The sequence below is a fragment of the Stegodyphus dumicola genome, chromosome 7 (genome assembly GCF_044657685.1).
Source record: "Stegodyphus dumicola isolate Sdum_Otavi_A_Nest chromosome 7, ASM4465768v1".
Classification (NCBI taxonomy): Eukaryota; Metazoa; Arthropoda; class Arachnida; order Araneae; family Eresidae; genus Stegodyphus; species Stegodyphus dumicola.
The window spans coordinates 34,912,306-34,935,425 of NC_140774.1; the positions used below are offsets into that span (position 1 = coordinate 34,912,306).

General features: G+C 32.2%; 1 protein-coding gene across 1 annotated transcript in view; it reads right to left on the reverse strand.

Annotated features, from left to right (window-relative positions):
• Positions 1–23,120, reverse strand: part of LOC118188978 (polycystin-1-like protein 1) — a 601,848-nt gene that overhangs the window by 104,955 nt on the left and 473,773 nt on the right. Inside the window, exons 13-19 of the mRNA XM_085820080.1 lie at positions 20,078–20,221; positions 18,867–19,071; positions 17,000–17,248; positions 12,695–12,827; positions 8,864–9,061; positions 2,667–2,839; positions 74–295 (exon numbers count right to left, since the gene is read on the reverse strand). Of these exons, the coding sequence (XP_085676206.1) occupies positions 74–295; positions 2,667–2,839; positions 8,864–9,061; positions 12,695–12,827; positions 17,000–17,248; positions 18,867–19,071; positions 20,078–20,221 (1,324 nt within the window). The remainder of the gene's footprint in view (positions 1–73; positions 296–2,666; positions 2,840–8,863; positions 9,062–12,694; positions 12,828–16,999; positions 17,249–18,866; positions 19,072–20,077; positions 20,222–23,120) is intronic.

The window sequence follows — 23,120 nt, forward strand, 5'->3', positions numbered from 1 at the left end:
AACTAAGCAAATTTAATATACAAAATTACTCATAAAACTAAAAGCACAGACAATACAACATTTTATAACTTACAACAATACATGCGCTGAATTTTTTAGTTCGATGACTTGAGAGGCAGACACACGCATTCTATCCTCTACTGTAACATTAATAACTACAGCTGTGAGTTCTGAAGTAAACAGTGATGCAGGAAGAAAATATCTAGAAATATCTGGGGATGAAAATGCAGACGGTTCCCTTGCTCGGAAACAAGGCAAATGCTTGTGGGTAAGAGGAGTGCATGTCCAATGATACCTGAAATCGTAATATGAATTCTTCATAGAGCACTTTTTCTAAATTTAAAAATAATTTTGATTCATATGTTAATAAATACTAAATACTCATAACATAAAAAATTAAAAACCATAATAATAATATAATCAATACAATAAAAAAATGCAAGTAATTAAAAATTACCAATATTTTTCATGAAATTTTCATGAAAAATGAATGAATGAAATCAGACATTTTCATCAAAAATAAATTTAATAAAAGGAACAATCTTTCAATTTTTTGCAGAATACAATATATTGAAATACATTAAAATTATATACATATATATATATATCAAGCCATAGAAAATAATTATGAAACATAAAAAATAATAAGCTTTATAATGTAACATCAAATCATCAGATTTAGGAACACAATGTATCAGACATCAAGTTAAATTATTTAATTCTTTTGCAGTTGGTACTGTTAAGAAATTTTCTGATACTTGAATAAATGGAAGAAAGTATCCACACCAACTAAAGGGTTAACATAAAAGCTGATTAAATAATACTATCATTAACAAATTAACAAAAATTGACTAAAACATTAAATTCTATTCGCATTTTATTTTCTGATAAGTTCTTAGAAAAATACTGCGCAGTAATGCTCCGTTATTTCCTATGCTGTCACCAATAACTAATGAAGCAACGAAATTTATTAATATGGGTATTATTACTGCTAATCTTAGATCCCCTAATATTTGAAATTTTCTACTTTGTTTCTAAAGTGATCTAACTAGAAAAATGTAACCAGTAAGATGATCTTTTTTTTTTTTTTTTTTTTTTTGATGGACATTAACTTTTAGAGACTATTGCCATGACAAATATATCACAGATCGAAGAGTCAGAAGAATAGCATCTGAACAGTAACAGAAGCAAATGTGTGTACACTAGCAGTGTGTTCTTTACACACTAACAAAATCACAACAAACAACTGACTGAAAACTAATTATCTTCAAGATGTATTAAAAAATATCAACAGCATTGTAAAATGACTTTGGTGAATTTTTTACTTCACATGAGCGATCTGTCATCAACTAGCAATATATATTATAATTTTACTGAATCATATTCAAAAGAACATTCATATGTGTAGAATTACCACTGAAGCTACGTAACTGACAATGGAATGATGGAATAACTACAATTATTGTAAAATTATTTATGCTTATTATTCTACAACTACAGCTGCTAATTACTACTGCCTTGAAATATGAAAACTAAGAGATTCGTGAGTGAAAACTGGGAGTTTCCAGCATGGCTGGATTTCTTCCAGGACAACGAAGAAACTGGAAGGGTGGAGACTGGAAGAAATGAAAGAAGCTGGATAAAATTAACTTTGAAGCATCTGCAGGGTTGAGATAAATTTACTAATATTAACTTAAATTAAAAATATCCTTCAAATCCTTTTAATGAAAATATTTATATTTAAATTGATTAGAAATATATTTATGTTATATATCAATAATATCAATGTGAAAGTCAAAAAGAGTATTTTTTCTGGGCATTCTTCTCTAACCTTGGAAGAAACACAACTAACCCTGTAGGAAAATAACATTTTCAAAATTTATGCTGATGCCATTTGCAATATATTAAATATTGTATAGTGAAAAGGAATTTCATTAATGAAATTTCACATTGAGCTACTCACATTGAAGCAGTTGAGACTAGAATACAGCTAGATTAGAGCAATTTTTTTCCTCTTTTGAATTTGTCCATTCAAAATCACAGAATAGATTACTATATTCAGTTGGTTAAAAAAATTTTCTGTTTTGTTAAGCTGGCTTTTATGATGATGCAGATTCAATTTTGTAATTTGATATAAATTGAAATTCAGGTTCAACATCTATCTCAATTCACACATAAGAAATATCTTGTCGCAAGTGCACAAGAATACATACATTACCACAAGGAAAAGGAAAAACAAATGCAACAATCAAGGAAAGGCATACTAATTAGACTAGTTAAAATATTTAAATTTGTAATACAATATTGCTACATATGAATCTCTGGTAAAATCAGGAAAGCTGGCAGTTATGCATGGCATATTCTAAATACTGGATACAAAATGTAGCATATAGCCGACAGCACCAATGCATACAACTTGTGTTCACACATACAGGTATAAAGCCATTTCTGCTTTAAAGGTCATAGTAAATTCTTTTTTTCTCCTCTTCCTTCTCTTTTTATAGGGTGCCAGACTTTTAGTCAACACTCAAAAGGTCATTTTAGAGTTTCATACCATGAAAAAATATAACAATAAAATTTAATTGAGAGTACCTATTCAACTTAAACGTTAAAAATAAAGCATGCTTTATTATACAGATATTAAAATGGCATACACATGACAATACCTTAATGACTGAGACAAATTTGCTACATCATTTATATCAGCTACTATTTCCAGTGTGTCATTATAGCCCATCCAACGAACAAAACCACCTTCTATAAAACTAACTGGGTTTGGCAGTACTATCTCTAAGCTAGTTGAAGCAGCTGCATAAACAATAGTGCCTACCATTTCAACCTGAAAAATAATATTTCTTTCAATACTTGATCTAACTATATAAAAAGCATTATTGATTATTTGAAATTTAGCATATCTTTAATGCTAGTGGCAGATTCAAATTTAAAATCTTAATTTCAGGGCAGAAGTGATACTCAGCTATATAAATACATAAAACAGGTATTCTGCTTATAATAAAAAAATCCCACTTAAAACATTGAAGTTTAATCCATTAATAAATCCCACTTAAAACATTGAAGAAAATAACATTAGTTCAAAAAAGCATTCATTTTAAATTCAACTATTATTATTAAATTCATGCTTCTGAAGTAAATATATATTTATAATGAAAACATATGAAACTACTTAATTTTTAAGTCTCTATCAAACAGAAAGCATACAATATGTGAAATAAAAGCAACCTGATCTGAATTTAAGAAAAATTCACCCTTATATTGACTTCTACAGAAAATTCTAACGCAATTTTTGGGACCTGTTTTAATCTAAATACATGAAAAGAGGTCAACATGCATTCATATGAACCTAATTTTTAAAACAATTCCTACAGATTACAGAAAAAAGTGTTGCCTGAAATGGCTTCACCCCTATTAGCTCATATGAATGAGATTTATGCATATGTCCTTGGACCTCCGGTAAACAAAATTTTTTAACCTCACAAAATCTATGAAATGAGAATAGAATATTCAAGAAAATGGCAACTACGTTGTAAAAATTATTCTTTCCCTGACCAACTGACATTCTTGTATGTCAGGTTTGAACACCTGTTAGTTAGAAATTACACCATGGGCAATGAGAATAAATTGATTGACATCAGCCATGGCACACTTTCAGGCCTTGAGTGGTTGCGAGAGGGGATAACAATTTTCTACCCTACCAAAACAATAAGAAAAATTCTTAAGACATATTTTGGATGTTGCTCTAGTTGTCTTTTGTTGACACAGCAGTGGGGAAGGGAAAGACAATTAGATTCTGATGAACTCGGTTAACATAGCAAATTGTGCTTTTCCCTGAACTTTTTGAATTAAAGCAGCATATTATTTTGTTCCATCATTTATTATTACTCTTAGTGAAATTACAGTTTCAGTAAATGATAATGTCTCCATTTCACTTTTTTCCCAAACTGTATGTCCATCAATGAGCTGATGGATATTAGAATTTTGTGCATATTTTAAGGCAGATATAAAGTAGCTTTTTAAAAAGCAATGCTGAAGATCATCCAAGAATTCTGGAAATATTTTAATACAAAATCTGAAGTATGGGGCATCGCAAAATCGTAAGAGGATGTAAAGTATTTGGCATAATTTATAGCCAGTACCACATTTCAACATAACGATAACAGCCATGAATTTGAACATTTTCATATATCACAAGAAAAAGGTGAAACTTTCCAATTAACAATGTACAAGAAGTAATGTTAAATGAAGATTATTACAATGCAATCAGTTAATGGATATCAGTTACAATATTTTATCCTTTCAGTTAATGGAAGGATAAAATATATCTGTAGTGTTGTTTTAAATCCAGAAAATATTATTGTTTTGGCTCGTACCATTTTAATTTCATGTAATAGTCATTCAGAAAAATCTTTCTTTGCACACACACAAACAAACAAAGCAAAAACAAAACACCCACACACACACACCCACACACACAAAAAAAAAAAAAAAAAAAAAACCTTAAAGAAATATTAATAAAAAATGTTTTTTCCCTATGATTTCTACATGTCATCTTACTAGATTTAAAGTCATGATATAAAGTCTGGAAATTTCGTCAAAAATCCGAAACTACAGAAATCCTGACAATTCAAGATCTCAAATTTTGTACTGTATGTGTGTGTGTGATTGTATTTATATATGTGGGTCAGTCAAAAAGTTAGTTGCACAGCTTCAGTAAACAAAACAGGATAGAAATTTTACAATAACTTTTTTACAATCAATTTAACAATATTTGTCTCTTAAAGTTCCATTGAAAAATCTACTTTTCAACGTAATTACCTTCGTTACTTAAGCATTTTTTGAGGCGTAGTACAAGTTTTCCGATGCCTTCTGCAAAGAAATCTCATCCAATGCCCGATAATCATTCTTGGCTTGCAGCTTTCACCTTGTCATCTGAGTAGTATTGTCGCTTTGAAAGTTCTGCTCTCATTGGACCAAAAACATGGAAGCTACATGGTGCAAGGTTTGAGCTATAAGGAGGGTGATCCCACACTGTTGTGCAGGAGCACAATGCTATTTGACAGTTTGCTTGGCCATAGATTTTTAAGCAATTGTCGCAATCGTTTTAGTGTTTCACAATAAGAAGATGCATTAATTGTGGCATTCTTCAGTGTGAACTCTGTATGCGCCAACCTTCTCTGTCGAAAAACAGCATCAGTATCACCTTTCCTGCAGATGGAACAGTTCGACACCTTTTTCGAGTCGAAGTGGAACGTTTCCACTCAAGGGAGCTGTGTTTCATTTGAGGTGAGAAGTGGTGAATCCGAGACTCATCTCCGGTCACAATTTTGTCCCAAAACTCATTTCCCTCCTTTTGGTAATGTTGCAGAAATTGCAGCGTACTTTCAAAGTGCTTCCCCTTATGTTCCTCCACCAGTAAATGATGCACCCATTGAGCACAAACTTTATGAAACTGAAGCTGATCAGTAATAGTTCTATGCACACTTGCATGAGAAATATCCAGTTCATTAAAGATTCTTTTGCATCTGTTTGCAAGAATGCATTCATTCACATACACTCCCCGTGCAACTGCTGATAAATTTCAAAGCAGTTACACCTTTACCCTAACAAAAAACGAATCACTGCACGCATTTCCAATTTGAACGACACTTGCCGCTGTCGAGACATGTTTACGACTGATTACCAGACAAACTAAAACTGCCTCGTGAAAGCCGCTATGTCACAAGATACAGCTAAATGTCTGAAGTATTGCCAGTTTCATCAAAACAGCCATTGACATGAAAATTTTACAAAGGGGCGCAACTAACTTTCTGAGTGACCTACGTGAAAATTTCGCTTTTTACTACCATATCTGATATTCACAGATATTATCATCCTCACCATGAAATATGGTAACTAACTATAAAGTATGGCAAGCAATTTTAAAAATACTCTCACGAACTTACAAAGCTACTCAAAGCAGGTTTTATATTAAAATATTTCAAGAATTCTTAGATGGTCTAAATGTTGCATATCTATATTTTGAAGATATGAAAAATTCTAATATCCATTGACTGATTGATGGATGTACAATTTCATAGAAAGTGTAAAAAACAGAGATGTTATCTTTTACTAAAACTTAAATTTTGATAAAATAACAGTAATAATAATAAACAAAATAATAAGCTCTATCAAACCATAAAATTAAGGAAGAATGCCATTGCAGTGCTAGCCGAGCTTGATAAATTAATAGGAAACTTTCATCCATCTTTTCTGTCATGCCATTAAAAGAAAACTAGTATGTTAAACATTCCACTCCAAGCATACTGTTCCACTCCATGCTTCATGTATTGTGTGCAGGTTGCATAATATAGAAAAATGTCGGCTCTTCCCTCCCACAATCATCAGGGGTTAAAAATAGAAACGTGGTCCACTACCAGTAGATGCTCAAATGCAAAACGGCATTCAGGATGATTCAATACTATTATGGATTATGATGTTACTTGATAACAGAAATCTCAACTAATTGGGGCAAAAATTGATTTATGGCACACATGCTTTCTTGAGTATCATAATATCAACCTGTAAATAAGGAGGGGAGTTTGGATAATTTGGATTTTGGAGTTTTGAAGACATGTTTTCAAGTCTACTTGCATATTAAAGACTTTTGCTGCAAATATAGCAACCAAAGTGATCTATCAAAAGAGACGCAGCAAAAGGTATGAGAAACCCTCTCATTAAGATTTCGAATCCCTAGATCAATGAAAAAAGCTAACTGCATGAGTTCAGTGAAACATGTATGTCTTAAAGATTTAACTAGTTTTAGATTCAAATTAAAATGCCCTTTATTCTTGAAGCCACATTCCAAGTGTTCATGTGACTAATGGCAACTATACTGAACAACAGGTATATAAAGAACTATTAGCTGCAGTATATAGACTGCTTTAATCTTCTAAATTCCATTCATTTAGTTCCTAAAAATATAGAAAGAACTGATAAACTATTTTTAAAGCAAAAATTTTAATTTATTAACACAAATTACAGTAAAATTAAATACAGAATTGACAAAATGCACTTTTTATTTAAATATATAAAATTTATTATAATAATAACAGAAAATTCACTATTTGTTTTAAGTCAATGACACATTTCAAAAACCTCAAACTAACTTCCAATGTCTAAACACTAGTGTTTTTAGATGTGTGGTAAAAGCCCAACTTTCCTGCACACTATTCAAGATTGGATACACTGTAACATCAATAATTCTTTGTTTCTTTGCAAAATGACATAAAAATCAAATACACTGGTGAAATAAACTAAGAGAACTTGCATATTTGATTTATGATATCCAGAACTACTGGACAGATTTTAATAAAATTTGGTGTGAACATATGTTCATATAATACAAACAAAATAAACATTCAACTGTTATAATAGACACACATGTCTGTGTGTAACACTCATGGGAATCTGAAGGTCTGAAACAGTAGTTGCAGAAGACACAAAAGAAATGGGTTAATAGGGGATTTGGTCCCCTCTTACAGCCATACAGGCCTCGCAATATGGAAATAAGGCAGTTGATGAGTGCTTGTAGCAATTCTGTTTTCAGTTCCTGAATGTTTCTCGGAGGGGGGTTGTGAGTTGAAATTGCCCTCCCCAGAGCATCCCAGACATGCTGTATAGGGTTGAGGTCTGGAGACCTGGCTGCCCAATCCATCTGGTGAATATCCTCACTCTCCAGAAATTCGTCGACCAGAAAAGCTCTATGTGGCCTCGCGTAATCGTCCTGTAAGATGAACTTCAAAAACACTGTAACCCGGAAAAGGCGAACATAGGACTCCAAGACCTCATCCCTATACCTCACACCAGTCACAAAGCCTCTGTCAAAGACGTGGAGAGATATGCGGCCATCCAACATGATACGTGTCCAGACCATTACACCACCACCTCCATAATTATTGATTTTGCGGACATTGGAGGGTAAATAATGGGTCCCTGGCTCTCTCCATATGAAAGTACAACGAGAATCGGTGTTTAGGCTAAAACGGGACTCAGCGGTGAACAGAACGGTCGCCCATTGCTCCGTACTCAAATCACTATGCTGCCTGCACCATGCTAATTGGACTCTCCTGTCCATTGTCGTGAGCAGGACACAAACAGCCGGTCTTCTGACAAACAACCCTGTCTCATTCAGTCTTTTGGAAACAGTCAGCCTAGTTAAACGGGTTCCTGTGGCTGCATACAAGTCTTGAGAGAGCTGAGAAGTTGTAGCCCCTCTGCTACACCTCGCTAAAATGGACAAATAGCGATCTTCTTTGGCCATCGTGGGTTCTTGGACAACATTGCCTAGGCTTTCTCTCAATGGATGCAGTATCCTGGAACTGTTTTTACAGGTTGCACACAATGCTGGGTGTTAAATTAAACCCTCTGCCTATCTGGACTTGTGATTGACCTGTCTCTAGCCTCCCCACAATTCACCACCTCATTACATCATCTAAACGTTGGTGGTTACTCATTTTTACTGTTCCGATGTGAATTTAACCGATTGCTGCAAGATAACAACAAGAAATTTGCCAAGGTGTGCTAGCGAACGCAATTCGTCTTATTCTCCACGTGCTTATAAAGCCTGTTTTTCTGCTGGCTCCGCATACACACACGTGCACGGCATACAAGATTTGCATTTTTATCTAGAAGCAGTGGTTTTTCCTTCAATTCAATTCTTTTCATGCAGTTTGATAAAATACGCAAATTCCTTTAATTTATTTCACTAGTGTAGAACACAAAATAAACTAAGCACACACACAACACAAAATATACATATATATATCTTTCATATATCTTAAAAAATACCAGACATTCTGAATTTTACCTTTAGATGAACTGTGTAAAATCCAGGTTCAAGTATATTATGTGGTATAATAAGTTGCCTCTGATGTAATAAATCTGGCAAGTCAATATCAACAGGGATATTTAATTCATTTTGAACAACCCATGTGTATTCCACATTAGTGCTCTTGCAAGCAGTAAGTACAACAGCTTCTATGAAAACATCACTCAAAAAACTCACCTAAAATTAAATATAAAATCTTAAGATTCTTAGTATTAAAAAATAAATAAGTTCATTTAGAAGTTTAAAAAACTATATATTTTACTAAGCAAACCTAAAACAGCCAGTCGAACATATATTTTTTAAAAAAAAATTTCATCTTACAAATATCCATATAAGGATGTCTTAGAAAGAAATAATGGAAAAGAATGACACAAATATCTCAAATTAATGTGTTTATTGGACTGTAATTGGTCTGTCTTGTGTATGATAAAGCATGCGAAAGCCATCTTCCTAAGGGAAGGGATGTCTTTGTGGAGGATTTTCCAAGGAAAATTGGTTTGTATCCATGTTACACATGGAAAAAAGCATGCGAAAGCCATCTTCCTAAGGGAAGGGATGTCTTTGTGGAGGACTTTCTAAGGAAAATTGGCTTGTATCCATGTTACACATGGAAAAAACACAAAATCACATGTGCAGCCAGCTTGTTTGCCTGGAAATGAACCTAGGTTGAGCTTCAGCATTCAATGACTACCATCTGGCCACTGATGGACCCATTACATTGCAGTTTAGATAGCTGGGGGGGATTTAAAAATTTTGGTACACATCTATGCGAGTGGCATTTGTAGCTCAAGCTATGTAGCACTTTCTTTCCACATGTATGAAAGTATCACTGGAGTGACCCAATTCCATTGTTTCCATATTTCAAGGGGGGGGGGAAAGTCTTTCTGACAAACAAAACTTTTTTAGTTCTTCTTTTCAGTTTTGAGTGAAAATCACAATACAATAAATACATTGATTTCAGATACATGTATCATTCTTTTTATCACTTCTTTCCAGGACACCATGTATATTATACATACGAATCTATTGTTTTCAAACATCTGAATATACATTATATACATAATACACTAAGTAAAATACAGTTTGCTTAATTTTTAAACTTATGTAACTTTAAAAAATTAAATGGCTAAGATAGAGCCCATACTTTAATTGTATGCCTAAAATATACAGACAGAAACAGGAAACACTACACATTCAAGGATTTTATATGTCAAATATTTAAAATCCATACCATAAAATTAGATGCTGTATTATAAAGGTTGGCTGTGGTACATTTTATGCTACAAATGTGAGGTTACATGGTCAAAGAAATAATTAATCACAGGTGAAGGTGTATGAATAATACTAATATGATAAGCATTTATCAAAGAGATTGTGAAATTTCACATAATGGTACACTAAAATCTCGAATAACTGAACTTTCTTTGCTTCAAATCAAGAACACAAATCTCATGTGTCCAGCACATGACCTAACACCAATTTCCAAATCAAGACATGGTACAGAGAGTTTTAACGTATAGATGGCACTATGTGCATACAATGTTTGATTAATGTTTTGATCAGTTCCATATGAAAGAAACTCTAGCCTATAACGAGAGGAAGGCAAAACTCATGCCTCATCTTTTAAACAAATGTTTTATTTTTTATTATTTTGTTTTGCATGCAAGCTTCATTAATTGCAATCACGGCTCATTTATTCATCACTTGGGCAGATTACTAACAGGCAGGATCCCACTCCATGAAGACTTCATAATTCATCACATGGAACTGGCAGAAAAGCAACAAGATTCAAGAAAACTATCATTTCTGTTTGATCATTTGTAAACAGAATCTAATCGATTTATTACTTTTTTTATAATTATACTTTCATATACAATAGACTACACATGACTATAGATATAACTATAAAATGCTCATGTACGCATTCATTCTCTTCCTTTGATCTGAAAATATCACATGGATCCTACTGTATCCTCCAGCAATACAGATATTTTCGGATTCCCAAATCAATGCCTTAAGTCACAAAATTTTTAAAAGCAGCGTATCCTTCAAATTCTTGACAGAATGTTAAGTGTTGCCATCCATTTTTTCATATTTTCTATATTATTTCTTTTAAAATAAGATATATAACATCAACATTTAGTGACAGCATCCTTTTATTCGAAAAGTGATTTGATACAAACATGAAACAAAAAACAATATTGAGGATTGAGGTTTGTACATTTAAATGCTTCATAATGAAAGCTCATCTTCAGAATGAGCTTATTTTTCTTGTATTTAACAATTCCAAGAAAGCAGTTATTGCTTATAAATAGAACGTATTGTTCTCAATCACACAGCTATTTTAAATATTAAACTTGAGAAGCTTTGGATTATAACTCAGGATACTTTTTTATGAATGTCTGTTCAGAGCTTCAAGTACAGTAACACTTCTTGTTTATCAATTTTAGCCGAAATTTAATTTGTTTTTCCTACTGAAATAAAAGACCTAAATACCAAAACTGAAAAATTTTGAATCAAATTTTAACATAGTTCTTCATTAAAAACTGAAAAGGGTTTCAAGTAAGATACCAATCACTTTCGGTTGTCTATTCAAGACTGTTATGGGTTTCACATAAAGTACATTTTTGGTAGTCCATATGCAAAATCTAATCAAATCTTTATACAAACATAAGCTTAAATCCACAAAACAGAAATTTCTGGAAGTTTAATAAAGAGTTATTGTGGATTAAAAAAAAAACGGTGCGCATATAAAAATACTAAAAGCGTGTTAGACCATAAGTTTTGTTTATTCACTGAAAACTCACTTTCCAATTTTTGGAAAAAAACATTACATCCCTTACCTATGTATATAGTTTGGCACGAGGTAAAAATACAGAGTCCCCTTTCTTATCCCTTATTTGAAAAATCAAGTTCAGGCATGTCTTTCTGAGCCTTGAAGCCTGTGATCAGGCCGCCGTGATTTCAAATCAGAAGGTTTTATTTAATTTTTGCACAACACTAGATGAGGATTGAAGTCTGTTTAATGATTTTAAATGAAAAAAAGGCTTAACAGAAAAATTCACCCTGCCCCATATGTATGGAGAAAATGGGCCTTGGGCAGCACATGGGCCTTCAGGAGTGCTTCTTTTTCCTCCCCCATCTTTGATGGGAAACATTTTTTAGAGTTACGGGTATGCTAGGGTGATTATTTAAGCCTTTTAAACTCGTTTGAAAATTCTGAATGACTTCCACTTTTAACTGAATATTTTACTATGTTTTAATACTCTTTGTTCTTCTTAGACTGTTTTTAAATGTTTGCTTTAAATTTTGTAGCCTCTTAAATCTTATTTTGTTTCTTTCTCATTCCTTCTATATTTGAGCTGTGTAATTCTAAATACAAATGAATAATCTTTTATTAACAATTAACTGCTAGTAAGGAGAGGAAATCTTTTCCATGCAATAAATTAATAAATAAAACAAAATACACTATAAATAAGGAAATTAAACATGCAAAGCATCTCAAAAAGAGACATCAAAATTGACCAAATATTCTCTTAATACAAAAAAGAAGTAGTAACAAGCCCGTTTCAACTGAAAATAATCTGAAAACCTACATTCCAGATATACGAGGTAAGCAATAAAAGCCAAAATCAACTCTTAAATTATTTAACATACAGCAACAAAATAAGCAGCAAAATGTTTATATATTTTGCTGTTTGATATAATCTGTACATTTATCTCAAGCCTCATTTTAGATTCCTCCATATATAACCAATAATATTTGTACAAGCAGTTTGCTGTTCTTTCTTTCAAGAAATATAGACTTACAACTCTATTCTTCTGATGAAGGAATGTGATTTCAGGCTTCTCACACATATAATGCAAGAAAAATATATTTGTAGTGATGTTGGCATGACTAAATTTATTCCACACATTTACAGACACCCAGTACTCTCCGACACTAGAAGAAAGATATATCAGATCAATATAATGATTATATATGCATTGCACAATGATATACAGTATTTATAATAATTAGTATGACAATTAATAGTCATAAAACATATTTAAAAAAAGATAATCTAAAAATAATATTTATAAAATTCACAAGCATGCATAGAAAACTTAACTAACTTTAATATTATATAATCATTCTAATTACATTACATTCAAATTTTAGACACAAAACTTTTATTTAAGAAAGAGGGTTAATGATATTATAACTTTTTAATTAATACTAATTAGATGCTATTGCTTTTATTAGGAAATTTTTTCATAAATCCTTTAAATGAATTGCAATTAAGTGGGAAATAGGGAAAACCACTGAAATTTAATGGCATACGATGAATACTTTCTTTATTTATAAAAAAAGTTCACTTTTAGTTGATTAAGTATAAATTTTACATGAAAAAAACTGCAAAATGTAATGAAATTCCTTTATTCTACGTATGACAATTTTTAACAAAATTTCCCTCAAAGTTAAAACATCTAAGGTATGCATATGAAAGAAACATGTAACAGTAGCACTTAGTAATAATGAAGTGAGGATGATGGGAAAATGGAATGAATATCTTTGCGATATGCTTTATATTCTAATAATACAGGTTGTATATTTACTTCCATGTACTAAAAAAATTACATTTCAAATAATTTTTCTGTGGGAACATTTTGTTAAAAGGTTTAAGAGCTCAAATTTTATTTTGACATTTCATCAAACATCTTTTGAAAGTTTCTCTAATTTCATAAAACTATAGGAATAAAATATTTTTACATGACAATTATTACTTTAAAAGCAAGTTAATAACACAAAGATAGTTAAAACCCATTACATAATCCACCTATTTTCAACATAACATATTGTTACAAAATGTACAGGTGCGGTAAGATAGCTTCCCCGCAAAGCAGTTTTAGGGTTATCACATTTTCTCGCCAAATGTATTTAATATAATGAATATATTTAATACATTTGGCGAGAAATCGCCCATTTGGCGACAAAATTGGCGATATACCATGGACAGATAACCTTCTGAAACGAATTCTTACCGGTTTAGCCCAGAATGTTCTCGAACACAAGCCGAAAGCTATATAAACCCTGCTGGTCCGAATTAGTGTGTGTGCCTCGTCTAGCGAGCTGATAGTCAGTCATTGAGCGAGTGTCTCAAAGTCTAGCCCCAAGTTGGTCGTCGAGTGCATCGACAGAGTCTTTTAGTGCATTGTCAAGTTTTGTCTTAGACTGTGCTGAGTCGAGAGCTATACTCTTGTGTATCGTCGAGTACATCGCATGGAGAGTCTCCAAAGTACATGCTGTTCTGAGAACGACCAAGCAGAGTTGGAAGCTGTACTCGGGTGCTTTGCAGTGAAGCTGTCTCCACCGTTATTGAATGACAGTGTGAAGGCTGTGTCGCTGAACGTATCAGCGTGTTTATAACAGTTTGACGACTGTAAAAGTGATTTTGGAGCTATCTGAATAATATTGGTAAATAAAGTGTGTTTCTATACTTCATCAAGCGTCGTAGTTATTCACTCCAAATCTACGAACCCTGTACGAAACACGAAGGAAGAAAATAATGTAACAATATTTACTTCCATGTACTAAAAAATTATATTTCAAATAATTTTTCTGTGGGAACGTTTTGTTAAAAGGTTTAAGCAGTCAAATTTTATTTTGAAATTTCATCAAACATCTTTTGAAAGTTTCTCTAATTTCATAAAACTACAATAATAAAATATCATTACATGACAATTATTACTTTAAAAGCAAGTTAATAACACTAAGATTTCATATACCGTATTTATGCGAATGTAATGCGCATCCCCATTTCAAAACTTTAAATAATAAAAAAACTGTTTGTCGGCGAATATAATGCGCATCAATGGTATGAGGAATTTATTGAATCTTATTTTATACAACAATGGATTTGCATATAAACTATCAATCAATGGTATGATAATTTTATTTAAATTGAGATACCATATTTTATACAACAATGGATTTATACGTAAAGTAACAGAACATAGAATTAACCTATTAGTGGGCTATTGTTATGTGAAACAATCATTGTTAATTACCACTACCTTATATACGGTATCTATCGTAAAATATGAACATGAAATAAATCGTAATATTTCTATCTAGCTAACAGTTTCTAGAATCAGTGATTAATAGTAAACGTCTTTATTCATTAATGTTTTCATCACTGGAATCCTCGCAGCTCTCTTCGTCAGAAGCAGATTCATTTCTTCTTTCCTCATCCTCATCATCGTCGGCGTTCCAGAGCACGTCATCTTCACTGCCATTCGATGAATTTGAAATGCAGCATTTCTTGAAAGATTTCATAATCATTGATGCTTCGATGTTTTTCCAGGCAGCAGAAACCCAGTGTGCAACAATGTGCGGTGCAGCACGCTTATTTTTTCTGTCAGGGTCAATTCACGGTTTGGCTCACAAAACCATTTTTTGTACTCCGCCTGAACGTACCCATTAAAAGGTTTATTTATAATAACGTCCAGGGGTTGTAACACAGACTTCATCCCTCCAGGAATTAAAACAAGATCACTGCCTAGGCTGTGCATCTTCCTTTTTACGTCGTCGGTGAGATGACCACGAACTGCGTCCAGACAAAGCATTGATAGTGGATTGAAGAGCCCACCGGGACGGCGTTCCCATACATTTCGGAGCCAATCAAGCATTAATGATTCCGTCATCCACCCCTTCTCTTGGTTTCGAATCAGGACATCATCTGGGAACAGCTTTTCATTCTTAGGGGTTTTAAGGCTTGTTTTCCGTTTGAAGATTAAAAAAGGAAGAAGTTTGCACTTGTCTGCTGTTATTGCCAGCATCACTGTTAAGCGTTGTTTTACACATCCCCAAGTTTTAATGATAACTTCCTTAGTCCCCTTCTCCGTAATGGTGTAGTTATGAGGCATATCAAACCAAATTGGCGTCTCGTCAGCGTTGCCAATTTGCCCCATTGAAAAATTATTTTAATTCCGAAGTGATGACATACCCCTGAAATGTTAGTAGTTTTCCCTCAAAATCTGCAGGAAGCTTTTGGCATATTGTTGTACGGCGTCTTAGAGATAAGCCCATCCGCTTCATAAACCGATCCACCCATCCACGGCTAGCCTTAAACTCTTGTTTCGGTATTCCAAGAACTTCAGCCTCATCTTTTGCTTTATTTCTTATGGTGTCACTAGTCACAGGTTGTTCATTTTTCTTCCTTTCACGTACAAATTCCAAAACGTTTTCTTCAATTTTAGGGTGTCTTCCTTAACGAGAGCCAGTGAATTTCTTTCTACTAGCTTTAGTTGCAAACAGTGCCAATTTCTGTTGCCGCCACAAGCGAACACTGCTCTCAGCTACGTTGAACTCTCCCCTGCCTTTGTATTGCCATTTTTTTCAGCATAAAGAATTACTTTACGTTTGAAAGTAGCGTCATATGACATTCTCCTCTGTTTGCCCTCCCTTTCGTGACTACGTACTCTGCAGTTTGTATCCTCTATGCAATAATGTGTCAACGATAAATGTAACGGTAAATCTAGTCGACAAATACAGTAATCCATTGTTACAATTTAAATTTGGTTGACGTCTTCGGCGAACTTTGCACTCGAATCTAATGCGCACCCCAATTTTGAATATTACATTTGGCCAAAAACGATGCGCATTACATTCGCGTAAATACGGTATATATATATATATATATGTTTCATGAATTTATTTAATATATTTATAGATATATTTAATGAAGTACAGTTAAAATCCATTACATAATACCACCTATTTTCAACATAATATTTCAGAAAATATACATTTTTCATTTAAATCTAAAGGGAGGAAATTCTCATGTATTCTATATTGCCATTGACAAATCAAAATTAGCATTACTGGAGCTATCTGACAATAAACTTGAAGAAGAAAATAATAAATAAATTACACTGAATACATAAAAGCACTAAAAACATACATTTAATGTTATATTTGAAAGGGAATAAGAAATTATATACAGAAACTATGAAGACAAATTGCTCAGTAGGAAAGTAATTTAAATGATTATAAGTTACATTCTGTAAGATAAGATTTATGAATTAAGAGATATTCAGAAAAAAAAGAAAGAGAGAAAGGGAAATTCCTACTCCTTATAGGAATGCTGAACAGATGCAGAAGTAGTAGTTACATGCGAAGAACCATCACCAAAATCCCATAAGAAAGTTAGATCTGTCCCAAACCAATAGAGAGCATGACAGGTAATAGTATGATTTACTAGATTTGGCCCTTGACAATAGATGGATGTCAAATTGGCAATTTTTTGAATCATATGCAATTGAAATGATGATGATGATGCACTGCTTATATGATTCTGAGCTGTCATGTTTACTTCATACCTAAAATACAAAAGTAACATATGTAAACACAGTTGCATTTGCTAATGCAGGTACACACATACATGATTGATTTTTAAAAAATATATTAATTTCTTATAAAATTAAAAATTCAGAAATAAAATACTATTTATGTAATTCATGCACATAATTTGTATCTATTTTGAAATTTAATTTCTATTTATTATTTAATTTAAAACAGTTTCATTAAAATACTTGAACTATACGAGGAGAAGCATAAACAAATTTCTCATTTGGGTTCAACTTTAAAAATATTCAGTTGTAGTTTAATAAAACTGATTTCAAGTAATACAATTATCAACAGATGGCAAAATTTAGTATCTTTCATGTAATAAGTAAAAATTTAAGTATACAAACATACATAACTTTTCTTAAATGTAATAAAATTTTAAATATGCATTGCTAAAAATATTTTCATACACTTCTGCATGAATTCACCGGAACCAGGAATATAGGTAGTATCATCTAACTGCTACTGCACCCACTAATACATCTGCTGATGTTTATTTCATTTTATTTATTTATTTTTTGTATACAGCATTATGTATCAGGACCAATGAAGTTGTTTTAGTGGGTAATTTGCAGATATTCAAATCCAACAGCTGCCACTTCACACACTTATGCAATCAACAACAGAAAATTACTGGTTTGATGATCACTCTTTGCATTATTTGTAATGACACCATGGTACAGGTATCCAAGATGCGATATAAATATACCATATTTGACAATTGGCACCTCACTAACAGAAAAGTACCAAAACAGTAAATATACCATATTTGACAATTGGCACCTCACTAACAGAAAAGTACCAAAACAGTTTTAAGACAATTTGAAGAATATAAATGTAGATGGGTGAGAAGAGGAGCCATTGAACACTGTAAAGGAAACTCACTGCCTGCATTGAATTAATCTTCGACAACACTTTGATGATATGCATACCTGAATCTGTCAGGCAGTTCATAATCCAACGATGCAATGGCACACTCATATTGGCGTAAAAGGGCCGCAATTTGAGCAATTGTTGTGAAATTCATCTTGCAAGACATACCAGCTTCATGACAACATCACAGTATCCTTTCATTAACTTGACTAGAGTCATACTTTTCGCAAGCAGTGAAACTACATGGAAAGGCAAATAATACCTTGTAGCACTAAATATTCTAGACTGTTTTGAAATATTCCATACTATAAAAGATTAATAGTAAGTACTAGCAATTAAGTATCTATATCTATGTATCACTCTCTGTGTGAAACTCTAAGAAGTCTTCGTTTTAAGCAACATGGTGAGTTACAGAGTAACATTTTGGCATGTGCATCTATTAATTAGTTGCCACAGGCTAAATGTATTAACATGAAAAAATTCCGCACTACAATTATTTAATGTAAAATATATTTTAATTTTCACATAATTACTTTTGCACCTTTCAATCAATTGTTAGCTCTTACTATTTTATTACATAAATAACTTTGATTAACTAAAATTATAACATTTTGATACATAAACTTTTGCAACGGTAAAAATGTTAAGTACATATTATGCAACATTTTAAAAAATTATACATTCTATCTATCTATATCTATATATATCTATATATACCAGCCAGCATGAAGGTATCGATGTTCCAAAAATGGAACATTTGTCCTTTTCATGTCAGGTAATCCTACATTCCAAATAAATCGAAGAGCTCTTTCAGTAGATGGAGATATTTTAGCTTTGAATTTTACTGGAACATCTAATGGAAGTTCTATTTTCTGCAGATCACAAACTGCTTTGCCATCAAGCTCTAAGCACAAAATAATATCTGGAACAACAAACAAGTAATATGTTACTTAAACAAGCAATGACACGTGTAATTAGGCTTGAACAATTAAATTTATTAAAAAAATTTAAAAAGGTGATAGACACAAATATTTATATACAAATATATATACATTAAAAATGAATACAAATAATATAATTAGAAAAGAGAAAAATAAGTGTTCACATGGCTCTTCTAGTTTCTACGGATGGCCAAAATGCACATATGTGTAAAATTGTGATTACTTCATATAGGTGAGAGATAGGCTTTGTCCAGAAATTTTTCACATTCCTAAAGCTGAAACCAGAACAGCACACAATAAAAGGGTTTTCACTGTACAATGGACTTGAATGCCCTCTCTCCCAATTAAAAAAAAAAGATATGTCTATACAATTAAATATGCATAAATGCTAAGGCTATTCAACTCTAAAGGATATGGAAGTCTTACATTTCTGGTATTCTGCTCTGCATATCCCGAGATATTTTTCAGACAAACAGAGACAGTGAGCAGGGTTTAAATTAAGCCTGAGCCTAATACAGATCATTTCAGTGAAACTGTCAGTTGAGTTGAAGCCCTAATAAGGTCGACTTCAGCATTTTAGCCTGTTATTTAACTATCTGTTATCTGTTTCACTTATAATTTTGTATATCTTTATGCTTTTATTTAGCTTATTATTAATTATTTATCATTTAACATACTTTCATTTACCTTTCCCGACAGCCTCCCACAAAGCTCGAGCACTTTTAATTCCAGAATATACAGACTACTCGCTTGACTAGCAACAAAACAGAATATACATTTTTTAAACAAATATATGATAAGATTTTTTTTTCATTTGTAAAACTTCAATAGCATGGTCCATAAACCTAAATAGCAATAAGAAACTGAAATTATAGAATACTGAATCAATGTAGACTTACAGAATTTGTACACCATAGTTTCAATACAATAATATAATTTAGCATAAAATATTTAAAAGAGAAATAAATAAGAGTAATATATATTCACCTTGTAATATTTGTTGAACATAGATTTTTGCAGATGCTTTAGGTCTATTTATTATTTTAAATCCAAAATCTGTAACATAATTAAACGCTTCAACATAGACAATGTAAACACCTGGCTGAAGTAAAGGCAAAACTACTGCACTATCTGAAATAAATTAAAAAAAAAATTAACCATTAATTTCTACAGCTTCATTTGAAAACACAATTCGTCATCACATAAAATTAAAATATATTTAAATATCAAATAAAATTCTAAGAAACATCATAACAAGAAGTGCTGTTGTTATTGTTACTAATCCTCGAGTCTAGCTTCTGCTAGACGAGGACTACGAGTTTATTCACCTTCAAAAAGTCATAAACTAACATAGGAGACTTAATTAGGTCGTCCTAGGACAAACCCAGATACCTAAGGATATGTGTTGAAGGCAAATTGGAGCATCATTTTTCTTTGTGACCCTTGACAGTAGTTCAGTATGGAAACTGACCCTTGGAAGACCCACTGAGGGGTCAATGCATTGCTTCAAGAAACATTGTTCTACCGTAGGGTCAAATAAGTTGCTGTTCTCAATCTGACTAAACGGGCTGTGTTTCTTAAGTCTTTCGTTATTATGCCAATGTCGCAATAAATCCGAGGTACGATTTAAGGAATCGTAGCTGTAAAGTTTATTATAATACTTTACTTGGCTAGAGTTCCTTCTGAGACTCAGAGGCTGAAGGTCTGCCTCAAACAACACAATATCATTTGGGCAGCTGTAAGCCAGTTATAACATGAGAGGCACTAAGCTGCACTCTCTCTAATTTCTGGAGGTTAGTTGTAGATGCACAACAGTAAATAGGAAGGCCGTATTCCAAGATGGGACGGATAATGTATAACAAGAAATTGTGTAACAAGTATCATTAAGTGAAGACCATAGCCCTCCTCTTCTCCCCCATTGTACAACCTGTATGACAATTACCAGTTATGCCTTTCAAAAAATTAACACAGTTAATCACAGACATAAATATGTCCATTGCGAAGTTATACTTACGAGTGAAATTTTTTCCCAAATAAGTAAACTAAGAAAGTTCTGTAAATCTGAATTAAATTGAAAAATTAACACACAAAACTAAAAATTAAAGAAAAAAGAAAGGGGGAAGAGTTGCCATTGGCTTTATGTTAAAAGGAGAAATCTGCATATTCACTATCTAAATAAAAATACATTTAATGGTTTAGAATTCTAAAGAAAATGAAATTATGAAAATGGACTGCATGGCTATGTGGAAAAAGAGACTTAAACTAAAAGTTCACTAGAAGAAAAGAGGAACAAGATTCTCATTTCCATATCTGGGAATGCTTCAATCAACATAAAATTTTGATTCCCTAACAACAGATGCATTTGTCAGGCTAAAATTCACCTGGACGAAAAAGAGATGTGAAATTGTTGAATTCAATCCAATGGGGAGTTCTTAATCAAAACATAAAGTTATATTTTCACCACATGCCAAAAACATTTTTGGTCACAATATTTTACAACTATTCAGCAACAAAGTAATTGCTCTTTCTCTTTCCAAGAAGTTGTCTACATAGATGGTACCAGAATGTGGAAAACGTAAGAACCTAATTCTTTTATGTAAATTACAAGAAATATGTACACTGATTTTGCCACAATGTAAAACATTGAAAAACATCAAAGAAAAAACACAAATTTGAATTTTAGCCTTCTATCAATAATATTTTCAATGTAAAACATTGGAAAACACCCAAGAAAAAACACAAATTTGAATTTTAACGTGGTATCAATGATACATCAAATTCTTCTAATTTGTTACTTATTATCATAAAATATACACAAATTTTCATTACAAAACCCATTCATTTTTTAAGCTTGTGTTAGCTAATGTTATATTGGATTATATTGTTAGTGTTAGCAATACATGTTAAAATCTAAAGTACAGTACAAAGTCCGTAATCCGGACTCATCGGGACTTCAGCGATTCCGGATTAAGGGTTTTTCCGGATTGTAGATCATCAATTTAAATCTGGTACGATGACATGCAGAAATTATACAATTAAAAATATGAAACCATAATGTATGAAATAAAGAGCAATTATGATCTAAAGGGTATCAAAATTTACAAAAAAAAAAGTTTAATATTTGTTTACTTTATTAAACATTTCTTTCAATGTAAGTTGTTTAAGTTGCTTCGTTTTTTGTGCTGAACATGCTTGCGTAAACACATTACGTGCATGCGTAAAGCATACAAAAAAAAAAAAAAAGTTTGTGGCTTTAAAGTCCGGATTATAGATCATTCCAGATAATGGACGTCCGGATTACAGACTTTGTACTGTATATTGTATCATACATCTGTTGAAACAGTTACAGAAATAGTTCATGGTACAATCAAAAGATGTAAAATTAGATACTGATAACAAAGTCCAGTATTTTTTATTCACTTTAATTTTCTTAATAACAATTTCTTTTCTCTGGCCTACCTTATTGTCACAATAAAATATATGTAACATACACAGCATAAGAAAATATGCATTAATGGAATAATCATACAATACAAAGACTGAGCTCTGGAACTGTCAGAACTTCAAAGATTCTGAATTTTGGATTATGAGTTCATATCTCATAAGATGAGACGTACACATGTCAACATTGGAACTTCCTTTACTGTTAACTGTTTAGGTCAGATAGAGAAACAATAATCCTTCAATGGCTGAAAATGTGTTCTGAAAATGACATTGAAATAAATGTCATTTTCAGAGTTACAGAAAATGACATTGTGCATGAATGTAGCTGAAAATGACATTGGCCAGGGGCCCTTTCAATACCAAGAAAGGTGTTTGAATATAAAATGCAGGGATGTCAATTAGTCAGGAGAAAAAAAATGCAGGGATGTCAATTAGTCAGGAGAAAAATCATGGCACATCTGTTCCTACTGCTGAGGATGCTGATGTTTTAATCAATATTCTTCCATTCCTAGATTTTTTTATAATTTTGTTTATTTATTTTTCAGCTGGTGATCTGCATCTTAGATCATTCCAGACCACCTCAAAC